This window comes from Oncorhynchus kisutch, linkage group LG18 (genome assembly GCF_002021735.2).
Source record: "Oncorhynchus kisutch isolate 150728-3 linkage group LG18, Okis_V2, whole genome shotgun sequence".
Classification (NCBI taxonomy): Eukaryota; Metazoa; Chordata; class Actinopteri; order Salmoniformes; family Salmonidae; genus Oncorhynchus; species Oncorhynchus kisutch.
The window spans coordinates 77,551,402-77,564,964 of NC_034191.2; the positions used below are offsets into that span (position 1 = coordinate 77,551,402).

The 13,563-nt window shown below is 43.7% G+C and overlaps 1 protein-coding gene across 1 annotated transcript in view; it reads right to left on the reverse strand.

The window, feature by feature from the left end:
- Nucleotides 1-3,809: 3,809 nt before the first annotated feature.
- Nucleotides 3,810-13,563, reverse strand: part of LOC109909079 (serine/threonine-protein kinase 17A-like) — a 76,049-nt gene continuing 66,295 nt past the window's right edge. The window contains exons 4-7 of the mRNA XM_031796855.1: nt 12,199-12,325; nt 12,033-12,081; nt 7,797-7,976; nt 3,810-5,819 (exon numbers count right to left, since the gene is read on the reverse strand). Of these exons, the coding sequence (XP_031652715.1) occupies nt 5,486-5,819; nt 7,797-7,976; nt 12,033-12,081; nt 12,199-12,325 (690 nt within the window). The 3' untranslated portion in view covers nt 3,810-5,485. The remainder of the gene's footprint in view (nt 5,820-7,796; nt 7,977-12,032; nt 12,082-12,198; nt 12,326-13,563) is intronic.

The window sequence follows — 13,563 nt, forward strand, 5'->3', positions numbered from 1 at the left end:
AGTAGTCCTATAGGATTTTCTATAGTAATAACTATAGGATTTTCAGGCCCAAGGACAAGGACAGATGGGATTCAATTTAGTAGAATCTGTGTCTTCGTCAGTTCTTTCCACAGCAATCACATCAGACTTTACTCTTGTGATGAAACCCTTTCCCATCAGTTTCCAATGAAAGTCAGTGTATTTGACTGCCAATATCCTTCTGTAAGTCTGTGCTATTGGCCTCTGCCAAACATCCACAGACATCGCAAACAAAGGACAGTCTGAACATTGTGATAGGCCATGCTGCCCTCTACAGGACACGATTATCAGTGTCATTCACATTCAGCAACAGTCAAACGTCAGTAGCCTGACTAGGATTCCTCTCCTTGTTTCCTTCCCTTTGTCCACGCTAGTGTGAAAGAGCTGTGGAACTATGACCAACTGGACTCGAACCCGAGGCTGTCTGCAACACAAGACAGTGTTAGCCAACTGAGCTAAAGTAAAGGTTCAAGCTCAGTGAACTACCTCTGCTACAAATAGGCTTTCTTCCATAGGTTTCCACATCAGTGACACAATGTAGCACCCAACCCCTTTCCCTGAATATGAAAGACTTGACGGCCCTGCAATTCCTCCTATCAACATGCATCGGTTACTCAAAATAAACTGGAATGGTTTGCCAGAGACACAGTAAATATGAAGGTGGGTGTCTTTTAATGTAGACTATAGCTGTCGGGGGAGTTAATATGAGTGTGTGGGTATTCTAATATAAACTATAGCTGTCGGGAGGGGGGGGGGGGGAGCAGATGACAAATGTCCCCTTGTCAAACAGTCTGTCACAACAATTCATTATTCTGGAGTTCCATGTTCAGCCTGTAATTGGTGCCATGCTTCATTTATGACAGCGTTCTGAGAGGTGTATCTATATGCATTTCCTTTCTCCAGTTCTCTCGGTATGTTAGTTTTAATGGGACTGGGGAGATGCTTATTCATTTCATCAATAACAAAGACTCCTCTGTAATGATGAGAAGAAAAAAAAATCCAGACTGAATTCCAACAAAGACTCCTCTGTAGTGATGAGAAACAAAGACTTACTTAATGGATCCTTGAATTGAACATTAAAAGATGGTACGCATTTCGCAACAATACACAGTAACCCTACACTGCAGGCGAATAGCATCTTTCCTTGTCTTCACAGTTGAGAAGTATCCTTGATACAAATTGGCTTGTTAGGCCTAAGTACCGCCACCAGGCATTGTTAAAAACGAGTGGGTTAAATGAAGTCAGCACCGCCCTACTGAAATATTAAAACTATAGTCACACACACTCCATGTATAAACTCCCAGCAATTTATTGGGTATTTACCAACGCTTTTGGGCATCACTGTGACTTCCACAGGGTCGGAGGAAGCTGTCACAGTGATGCCCAAAGCGTTGGTAAATACCCAATAAATTGCTGGGAGTTTATACATGGAGTGTGTGGCTTTATTCTTGATAGTTTATTCGCTGTTTGTCAGCACCTCCACACAAACCATCATTCTGGGTGTGCGCCAGCTCATGTTCAAAAAAACACAAACAAAAACATGATTCAACGCACGTTACCTATTTGTGTATTTCAAAGCTTTTCAATTAGTCAGGACGCATGGGCCGCTAGAAACAATTCATTTCCTAAAATGCTCAACAAATGGGTGAATTTAGATAAGACCTACATATTTCAGATTGTAAATTAAATGCCACAGCAGGAAATCAATTGCAATATTTATCTGATGTTAAGGTTTGTCTTAATGGGTCCCTTTGGATATGTCAATCAAATGTCCAGTGGGGCAAAAAAGTATTTAGTCAGCCACCAATTGTGCAAGTTCTCCCACTTAAAAATATGAGAGAGGCCTGTAATTTTCATCATAGGTACACTTCAACTATGACAGACAAAATGATGGAAAAAAATTCAGAAAATCACATTGTAGGATTTCTAATGAATTTATTTGCAAATTATGGTGGAAAATAAGTATTTGGTCACCTACAAACAAGCAAGATTTCTACACCGCCCGGGCAACGAAGGAGTGGCTTTGTAAGAAGCATTTCAAGGTCCTGGAGTGGCCTAGCCAGTCTCCAGATCTCAACCCCATAGAAAATCTTTGGAGGGAGTTGAAAGTCTGTGTTGCCCAGCAACAGCCCCAAAACATCACTGCTCTAGAGGAGATCTGCATGGAAGAATGGGCAAAAATACCAGCAACAGTGTGTGAAAATCTTGTGAAGACTTACAGAAAACGTTTGACCTCTGTCATTGCCAACAAAGGGTATATAACAAAGTATTGAGATAAACTTTTGTTATTGACCAAATACTTATTTTCTACCATAATGTGCAAATAAATTCATAACAAATCCTACAATGTGATTTTCTGGATTTTTTTTTCTAATTTTGTCTGTCATAGTTGAAGTGTACCTATGATGAAAATTACAGGCCTCTCTCATCTTTTTAAGTGGGAGAACTTGCACAATTGGTGGCTGACTAAATACTTTTTTGCCCCACTGTACATATAATAAATGTATCTTTTAAGATGACATACCACACTACTGCCAGACAAAATTAGATGACTCATAAAATATTGATATATTCTTCCATTGCACTTACCACAAAGCCCTGTTCCACAGCTGTCCTCACCTCTCCCAAACTGGCTACATCAAGTTGGAGGGAATGTAGAAACAGGTCTGTATGAATCAAGGTTTATAATTTGGTCAAACAAGCACAATTTATTTACAACCTTCCTTGAAGTAATCACTGATAAGAAATGACCCTGACAGGTGAAAGCCATGTGATGGAGGCCTTGCACTCACCTGTTAGATCACGTCTAATCAGTGATTACGTCAAGTACGGGAGGAAGAACGGATGCACTTTTAAGGAACGTTAATGACTCAAGTGTAGGTCCCAGAATAGAGCCAACATTGCCATCTAGTGGTCATTTGGGAGAAAACAATGTGTAGACCACATCCTTATTGTGTTCCTGACAAATATAATTTATAATTCTCTACCCAGACCCATATATTGTAAAGGATGTCACAATTATGTGTGTTCTTTTAGGTGCACCAAAGACATGACTTACTCAATGGACTACTGAAAAATGTTTTAAATCTAAATTGCTGACTCAATAACTTCTTCCTAAAGATAATTGGGTGTTATTAAAAGAAGCCTTAACATCAGAAGTGGAGGGTAAGAGATGGACAAGGAGACAGAGGAGGAGAGGACCTGCAAGGCTAGAGTAGTCTTCTAACTAACAGCTGTATATGAATGGCTAATGGGGCATCACTGATGCTTTGCTTCACCTCACCCAGGGGAGTGGGACACTCAGGGGAGCGGGACACTCAGGGGAGTTGGGTCACACAGGGGAGCAGACACCCAGGGGAGCAGACACCCAGGGGAGCGGGGCACCCAGGGGAGCAGACACCCAGGGGAGCGGGGCACCCAGGGGAGCGGGTCACCCAGGGGAGCGGGGCACCCAGGGGAGCGGGTCACCCAGGGGAGCAGACACCCAGGGGAGCGGGACACCCAGGGGAGCAGACACCCAGGGGAGCGGGAAACCCAGGGGAGCGGGACACCCAGGGGAGCAGACACCCAGGGGAGCGGGCCACCCAGGGGAGCAGACACCCAGGGGAGCGGGTCACCCAGGGGAGCGGGACACCCAGGGGAGCAGACACCCAGGGGAGCGGGTCACCTAGGGGAGCAGGCACCCAGCGAGCACAGCTGCCAGTGTGTCCATGCATCATCTCCTCTGAAATAAATACATCTTCATTCTAGGCCATAGTTCAGTATAAAAAACAACAAATGGTACTCAGAAAAAGGTTTAAGAGATATATCTTTATTTACAGTAGAACATCCCATAATAAGAAGCTTCTTGTTTGATGGAGACTATGCATATTATTTGGGAATTAGGAAAGAAAACCAAGCGCTCTCTGCATATACAAGTGTCAATTATTTGAGATGCATGGGATGTTTTCAGTTCTGGGTCAAACGTGTGCAATGGCTTTTTCAACAGAATCATTTTGAGACGTACTCTTAAATCAACATAACGTTTTATATTTATATATATATATATATATATATATATATATATATATATATATATATATATATATATATATATATATATATATATATATATATATATGTACATATGTATATATATATATATATATATATATATATATATAAATAATTAACCCCCCTTTCCCCGTACAGAAGATATCTATAACCTTAAACATAAAGAAAATACAAGGCTGACAAAACATGGACAAAAAAGATGCAATTCCATCTCTAATTCTCCCAGCAAGGCACCAAAGAAAAAGGAAATAAAGCATCACAACAAGGCTTAGTTTGGAGAAACGTCACAACAAGGCTTAGTTTGGAGAAACGTCACAACAAGGCTTAGTTTGGAGAAACGTCACAACAAGGCTTAGTTTGGAGAAACGTCACAACAAGGCTTAGTTTGGAGAAACGTCACAACAAGGCTTAGTTTGGAGAAACGTCACAACAAGGCTTAGTTTGGAGAAACGTCACAACAAGGCTTAGTTTGGAGAAACGTCACAACAAGGCTTAGTTTGGAGAAACGTCACAACAATGCTCAGTCTGGAATAACGTCACAACAAGGCTTAGTCTGGAATAACGTCACATCAAGGCTTAGTCTGGAATAATGTCACAACAAGGCTTAGTCTGGAGTAACGTCACAACAAGGATTAGTCTGGAATAACTTCACAACAAGGCTTAGTCTGGAGTAACGTCACAACAAGCCTTAGTCTGGAGTAACGTCACAACAAGGCTTAGTCTGGAATAACGTCACAGAAGGATCAGTCTGGAGTAACGCCACAACAAGCCTTAGTCTGGAGTAATGTCACAACAAGGCTTAGTCTGGAGTAACATTACAACAAGGCTTAGTCTGGAATAACGTCACAACAAGGCTTAGTCTGGAATAACGTCACAACAAGGCTCAGTCTGGAATAACGTCACAACACGGCTTAGTCTGGAGTAACGTCACAACAAGGCTTAGTCTGGAATAACGTCACAACTAGGCTCAGTCTGTAATAACGTCACAACAAGGCTCAGTCTGGAATAACGTCACAACAAGGCTCAGTCTGGAGTTACGTCACAACAAGGCTTAGTCTAGAGAAACGTCAGGATGTATATGAAAAAGGGACAAAAAAACAGTTTGTTTTACGAATTCAGACCGTGAGGTGGGTTAGAAAAGTGTGAGATGTTTCTTGTGGTTTGTAAGTGCAATGTTTTTAACTGCTTAAAACTGCAGGAGTTTTTCCACCCAGGTTCTTTGCGAGCTACTGGTTGGTGCAGGCTTTGGCTCCAATCCATCACTAATGCACCTGATTCTACTAAGCAACTAATCAGGGCCGTGACGATCTGAATTATCTGGTGTGTCAGTGAAGGGCAGAAGGGAGACCCAACACCACCACTAGCTCTCCAGGACCACCTAGTGTAGAGGATGAGATGTGTGTGTGTGAGTCCTTCAGTAGATGAATTCTCCAGGAACCTCTTGGAGGGCGCTGAAGGGCTCCTCGAACTTGAAGCGTTTGGAGATGGCCTTCTGGTCGGGGGTCATGACCTCCTTGTCTGTTGACTGGCGGCACTGGCCCAGTGTGTAGGCCGCCATCACGATCAGCTCCTCAGTTTCGGGGCCTTCCTCCTCATCCCCCCTGATGGGGCTCTCGGGGCTGGCTGGCTCAGAGGTGCACTTGGTGGGGCTTATAGTCTCTTTCACCTCTACTGTCGCCTCGGCTTCCCTTTTCTCTTTTGGCTGGAGCCACTGGTGCTGCAGGCACTCTTCTGCCGTGGCACGGTTCCTGTTGGGAGAAAGGACTGTGTGAGGCCAGGGAATCATTGGAAACCTTTACCCCCATATTCACCTTCTCTACTGGCTTGGTTGGTTTGACCGAGTATGGCACTTTCAATACAAATTATGTGGATTTGATTCCCCAAGGGGCCTATCCTACTGTATATAGAATAGATGTTTGTGGTCTGGAGGTGTACATTGTAGAATAATAGTGAAGCCATCAAAACTATGAAATAACAAATATGGAATTATGTAGTAACCAAAAAAGTGTTAAACAAATCAAATATATTTTATATTTGAGATTATTCAAAGTAGCCACCCTTCGCCTTGATTACAGCTTTGCACACTCTTGGCATTCTCTCAACCACCTTCATGAGGTAGTCCCCTGGAATGCATTTCAATGAACAGGTGTGCCTTGTTAAAAGTTAATCTGTGGAATTTCTTTCCTTAATGCGTTTGGGCCAATCAGTTGTGTTGTTACAAGGTAGGAATGGTATACAGAATATAGCCCTATTTGGTAAAACACCTAGTCCATATTATGTCAACAACCGCTCGCAAAGAGAAATTACAGTCAGTCATTACTTTAAGACATGAAGGTCAGTCAATCCAGAACATTTCAAGGACTTGAACGTTTCTTCAAGTGCAGTCACAAAAACCATCAAGCGCTATGATGAAACTGGCTCTCACGAGGACCGCCACAGGAAAGGACGACCCAGAGTTACCTCTGCTGCAGAGAATAAGTTCATTCGAGTGACCAGCCTCAGATATCGGCAATTAACTGCACCTCAGATTGCAGCCCAAATAAATGCTTCATGGAGTTCAATTTCCGACATCTCAACATCAACTGTTCAGAGGAGACTGCGTGAATCAGGCCTTCATTTTTATTTTATTTTACCTTTATTTTACTAGGCAAGTCAGTTAAGAACAAATTCTTATTTTCAATGACGGCCTAGGAACAGTGGGTTAACTGCCTGTTCAAGGGCAGAACGACAGATTTTGTACCTTGTCAGCTCGGGGATTTGAACTTGCAACCTTTCGGTTACTAGTCCAATGCTCTAACCACTAGGCTACACTGCCGCCCATGGTTGAATTGCTGCAAAGAAACCACTCCAAAGGACACCAACAAGAAGAAGACCGGTGGAAATCTGTCCCTTTGGTCTGATGAGTCCAAATTTGAGATTTTTGGTTACAACCGCCATGTCTTTGTGAGACGCATATTAGATGAACGGATGCTCTCCGCATATGTGTTGTTCTCACCGTGAAGCATGGAGGAGGAGGTGTGATGGTGCTTTGCTGGTGACACTGTCAGTGATTTATTTAGAATTCAAGGCACACTTAACCAGCATAGCTACAACAGCGATACACCATCCCATCTGGTTTGGGCTTAGTGGGACTATCATTTGTTTTTCAACAGTACAATGACCGAACTCACCTCCAGGCTGTGTAAGGGCTATTTGACCAAGAAGGAGAGTGATGGAGTGCTGCATCAGATGACCTGGCCTCCACAATCACCCGACCGTAGCTCAATTGAGATGGTTTGGGATGAGTTGGACCGCAGAGTGAAGGAATAGCAGCCAACAAAGCATATGTGGGAACTCCTTCAAGACTGTTCTTTGTTTTGCTTTACGACTCGTCTAAAGGTACACATGAATGGCAGTATGGAGGTCATTTTGTGCCAACAAAAATAAGGGGTTGAATGTGTATCTCTTAGATATAGGACAGACACTTCAAAACCTTATTCCTTATGACATTTTTTTGACTGCATTTTTTTGCATTTATGAATGTGCAATTCAATGTGTTCCTTTGGGTTACAGTAGAAAATGCCAAATTCAATATTTTATCAAATACTTGTTAAATATAGATTTTTTTTATACCTACAATTCTGAATTCTAAATCAAATAGCTAAATGATCCATTGTATGACCTTCTTAAAACAATTCCATATGTCAGCTTAGAACCCCCCCCCCCCCAATGACCACATTACTCACTGGGGTTCTTTGACGAGCAGGAGCTTGATGAAGGCGATGGCGGCCTGGTCTACATGCTCCAGCTCGTCCTCCTGGTAACTGACGTTGATCTGGGAGATGTTGAGGAAGGTCTCCTGCTTGTCCTCCCCCAGGAAGGGAGAGGTACCTGTCAGCATCACGTAGGTCAGCACCCCAATACTCCTGGCAGATACATACAGTTGCAAACAGTTAGACAGATATACAGTGCCTTGCGAAAGTATTCGGCCCCCTTGAACTTTGCGACCTTTTGCCACATTTCAGGCTTCAAACATAAAGATATAAAACTGTATTTTTTTGTGAAGAATCAACAACAAGTGGGACACAATCATGAAGTGGAACGACATTTATTGGATATTTCAAACCTTTTTAACAAATCAAAAACTGAAAAATTGGGCTTGCAAAATTATTCAGCCCCTTAAGTTAATACTTTGTAGCGCCACCTTTTGCTGCGATTACAGCTGTAAGTCGCTTGGGGTATGTCTCTATCAGTTTTGCACATTGAGAGACTGACATTTTTTCCCATTCCTCCTTGCAAAACAGCCCGAGCTCAGTGAGGTTGGATGGAGAGCATTTGTGAACAGCAGTTTTCAGTTCTTTCCACAGATTCTCGATTGGATTCAGGTCTGGACTTTGACTTGGCCATTCTAACACCTGGATATGTTTATTTTTTTTATTTTTTTCCATTGTAGATTTTGCTTTATGTTTTGGATCATTGTCTTGTTGGAAGACAAATCTCCGTCCCAGTCTCAGGTCTTTTGCAGACTCCATCAGGTTTTCTTCCAGAATGGTCCTGTATTTGGCTCCATCCATCTTCCCATCAATTTGAACCATCTTCCCTGTCCCTGCTGAAGAAAAGCAGGCCCAAACCATGATGCTGCCACCACTATGTTTGACAGTGGGGATGGTGTGTTCAGGGTGATGAGCTGTGTTGCTTTTACGCCAAACATAACGTTTTGCATTGTTGCCAAAAAGTTCAATTTTGGTTTCATCTGACCAGAGCACCTTCTTCCACATGTTTGGTGTGTCTCCCAGGTGGCTTGTGGCAAACTTTAAACGACACTTTTTATGGATATCTTTAAGAAATGGCTTTCTTCTTGCCACTCTTCCATAAAGGCCAGATTTGTGCAATATACGACTGATTGTTGTCCTATGGACAGAGTCTCCCACCTCAGCTGTAGATCTCTGCAGTTCATCCAGAGTGATCATGGGCCTCTTGGCTGCATCTCTGATCAGTCTTCTCCTTGTATGAGCTGAAAGTTTAGAGGGACGGCCAGGTCTTGGTAGATTTGTAGTGGTCTGATACTCCTTCCATTTCAATATTATCGCTTGCACAGTGCTCCTTGGGATGTTTAAAGCTTGGAAAATCTTTTTGTATCCAAATCCGGCTTTAAACTTCTTCACAACAGTATCTCGGACCTGCCTGGTGTGTTCCTTGTTCTTCATGATGCTCTCTGCGCTTTTAACGGACCTCTGAGACTATCACAGTGCAGGTGCATTTATACGGAGACTTGATTACACACAGGTGGATTGTATTTATCATCATTAGTCATTTAGGTCAACATTGGATCGTTCAGAGATCCTCACTGAACTTCTGGAGAGAGTTTGCTGCACTGAAAGTAAAGGGGCTGAATAATTTTGCACGCCCAATTTTTCAGTTTTTCATTTGTTAAAAAAGTTTGAAATATCCAATAAATGATTCTTCACAAAAAATACAGTTTTATATCTTTATGTTTCAAGCCTGAAATGTGGCAAAAGGTCGCAAAGTTCAAGGGGGCCGAATACTTTCGCAAGGCACTGTATATACACTACATGACCAAAAGTATATGGACAGCCCAATGCTCGTACAACATCTCATTCCAGAATCATGGGCATTAATATGGAGTTGGTCCTGGCACTTTGCTGCTATAACAGCCTCCACTCTTCTGGGAAGGCCTTCCACTAGATGTTGGAACATTGCTGCTATAACAGCCTCCACTCTTCTGGGAAGGCTTTCCACTAGATGTTGGAACATTGCTGCTATAACAGCCTCCACTCTTCTGGGAAGGCTTTCCACTAGATGTTGGAACATTGCTGCTATAACAGCCTCCACTCTTCTGGGAAGGCTTTCCACTAGATGTTGGAACATTGCTGTTATAACAGCCTCCACTCTTCTGGGAAGGCTTTCCACTAGATGTTGGAACATTGCTGTTATAACAGCCTCCACTCTTCTGGGAAGGCTTTCCACTAGATGTTGGAACATTGCTGCTATAACAGCCTCCACTCTTCTGGGAAGGCTTTCCACTAGATGTTGGAACATTGCTGCTATAACAGCCTCCACTCTTCTGGGAAGGCTTTCCACTAGATGTTGGAACATTGCTGTTATAACAGCCTCCACTCTTCTGGGAAGGCTTTCCACTAGATGTTGGAACATTGCTGTTATAACAGCCTCCACTCTTCTGGGAAGGCTTCATCCATCGCTCCACAAAAGCCACGGCCCTAGACAACTATATCAAGGTCTCAGAGCGAGTTACGTCACCGACTGAAACGCTATTAACACGCACACCGCTAACTAGCTAGCCATTTCACATCGGTTACACCTGCCTAATCTCGGGAGTTGATAGGCTTGAAGTCATAAACAGCTTCAAGCCTATCATAAAGAGCTGCTGGCAAATGCACGAAAGTGCTGTTTGAATGAATGCTTACGAGCCTGCTGCTGCCTACCACCGCTCAGTCAGACTGCTCTATCAAATATCAAATTATAGACTTAATTATAACATAACAACACACAGAAATACGAGCCTTAGGTCATTAATAACATGGTAAAATCCGGGAACTATCATTTCGAAAACAAAACGTTTATTCTTTCAGTGAAAAACGGAACCGTTCCGTTTTTTATCTAACGGGTGGCATCCGTAAGTCTAAATATTCCTGTTACATTGCACAACCTTCAATGTTATGTCATAATTATGTAAAATGTAAAAAATGTAATCCTAACCTTCAAGGACAGTGCGAATGCGCTTGTTAAATAACCGTTTGGCGAGTGGTGCTTTTTTTCGCGAATGTGCTTTTGTTAAATCATCCCCCGTTAGGCGAAGTAGGCTGTGATTCAATGATAAATTAACAGACACCGCATCGATTATATACAACGCAGGACAAGCTAGATAAACTAGTAATATCATCAACCATGTGTAGTTAACTAGTGATTATGTTAAGATCGTTTTTTATAAGGTACGTTTAATGCTAGCTAGCATATTACCATGGCTCCTTGCTGCACTCGCATAACAGGTAGTCAGCCTGCCACGCAGTCTCCTCGTGGAGTGCAATGTAAATGGCCATGAACGGTGTCCAAAAATGCTGATTATTGATTTTTATGAAAACTTGAAATCGGCCCTAATTAATCGGTTGACCTCTACTCCAGAGAGAGAGAACTTGATTCCGATGGCGCTGGAGGGGAGGGGCTGCCGTCTTATCGGCTCTCAACCAACCATGCTTTTCCAATTAATCGGTCGACCTCTACTACGCACTTCAACACTCGGTGGTCCCGTTCTGTGAGCTTGTGTGGCCTACCACTTCATGGCTGAGCCGTTGTTGCTCCTAGACATTTCCACTTCACTATAACATCACTTACAGTTGACCGGGGGGCAGCTCTAGCGGGGCAGAAATTTGACAAACTGACTTGTTGGAAAGGTGGCATCCTATAACTGTGCCACGTTGAGAGTCACTGATCTCTTCAGTACCGGCCATTCTACTGACAATGTTTGTCTATGGAGATTGCATGGATGTGTGCTTGATTTTATACACCTGTTACTAACAGGTGTGGCTATAATAGCCAAATCCACAAATTTGTAGCGTTGTCCACATAGTTTTGTATATATAGTGTATATACAGCCACTGGAAATGATAAACTCATAATTTTAAAAGCCCATCTAGGGAATGGTTCTGTTTTCTTACACGTGAAGTTTTCCATTGTATCTCTCTCTCTCTCAAATAAGCTATTGGATAAAACAAATCACAAGCCATACCACATACTGTTGAACAAAGACAATGGTTCTCAAACCTCTCTTCAACGTTTCACAATTTTGATGTAGCTCTGAACTAGCTCGCCTGTTTGATCTAGTCAAGTTGACCCGTTGAATCAGGTGTGCTAGCTCTGGAATATATAAAGTACCTGGAATGTCTGGGGGTCCCGAGGAGAGGTTTAAGAACAACTGCACTAAGATACTGTGAAAGGTCACTTACCACATGTCTGTTGCTGTGCTAATTGGTTCGTAATTAAGGATTTCTGGAGCTGCAAAAGACAAAATGACTTTTTAACTATCACTCTGAAGACTTGGAGTGACCATGACGGTCATAACAACACGGCCGCCGGTCAGGTCAGGGGTTGTGTGTTCGCTGCTCTACTCACCCACATACTCTGGGGTCCCCATGATCTCTCTGAGCTCCTGACTGCTGCTCACCATCCTGGAAAGACCAAAGTCCACAATCTTGATGTCCCCCAGAGGAGCATCGCAGGTCAACAGAATGTTCTGGGGCTGGAGAGAAGAGCAGCGTGACAGCAGCATTTGAGAGGAGGTCTAGTGGGGACTAACTGGACAGCAGCATTAGAGAGGAGGTCTAGTGGGGACTAACTGGACAGCAGCATTAGAGAGTAGGTCTAGTGGGGACTAACTGGACAGCAGCATTAGAGAGGAGGTCTAGTGGGGACTAACTGGACAGCAGCATTAGAGAGGAGGTCTAGTGGGGACTAACTGGACAGCAGCATTAGAGAGGAGGTCTAGTGGGGACTAACTGGACAGCAGCATTAGAGAGGAGGTCTAGTGGGGACTAACTGGACAGCAGCATTAGAGAGGAGGTCTAGTGGGGACTAACTGGACAGCAGCATTAGAGAGGAGGTCTAGTGGGGACTAACTGGACAGCAGTATAGAGAGGAGGTCTAGTGGGGACTAACTACAGCAGCATTAGAGAGGAGGTCTAGTGGGGACTAACTGGACAGCAGCATTAGAGAGTAGGTCTAGTGGGGACTAACTGTACAGCAGCATTAGAGAGGAGGTGTAGTGGGACTAACTGTACAGCAGCATTAGAGAGGAGGTCTAGTGGGGACTAACTACTGCAGCATTAGAGAGGAGGTCTAGTGGGGACTAACTGGACAGCAGCATTAGAGAGGAGGTCTAGTGGGGACTAACTACAGCAGCATTAGAGAGGAGGTCTAGTGGGGACTAACTGGACAGCAGTATAGAGAGGAGGTCTCGTGGGGACTAACTGGACAGCAGCATTAGAGAGGAGGTCTAGTGGGGACTAACTGGACAGCAGTATAGAGAGGAGGTCTAGAGTGGGGACTAACTACAGCAGCATTAGAGAGGAGGTCTAGTGGGGACTAACTACAGCAGCATTAGAGAGGAGGTCTAGTGGGGACTAACTACAGTAGCATTAGAGAGGAGGTCTAGTGGGGACTAACTACATCAGCATTAGAGAGGAGGTCTAGTGGGGACCAACTGGACAGCAGCATTAGAGAGTAGGTCTAGTGGGGACTAACTGGACAGCAGCATTAGAGAGGAGGTCTAGTGGGGACTAACTGGACAGCAGCATTAGAGAGGAGGTCTAGTGGGGACTAACTGGACAGCAGCATTAGAGAGGCGGTCTAGTGGGGACTAACTGGACAGCAGCATTAGAGAGGAGTTTTAGTGGGGACTAACTGGACAGCAGCATTAGAGAGTAGGTCTAGTGGGGACTAACTGGACAGCAGCATTAGAGAGGAGGTCTAGTGGGGACT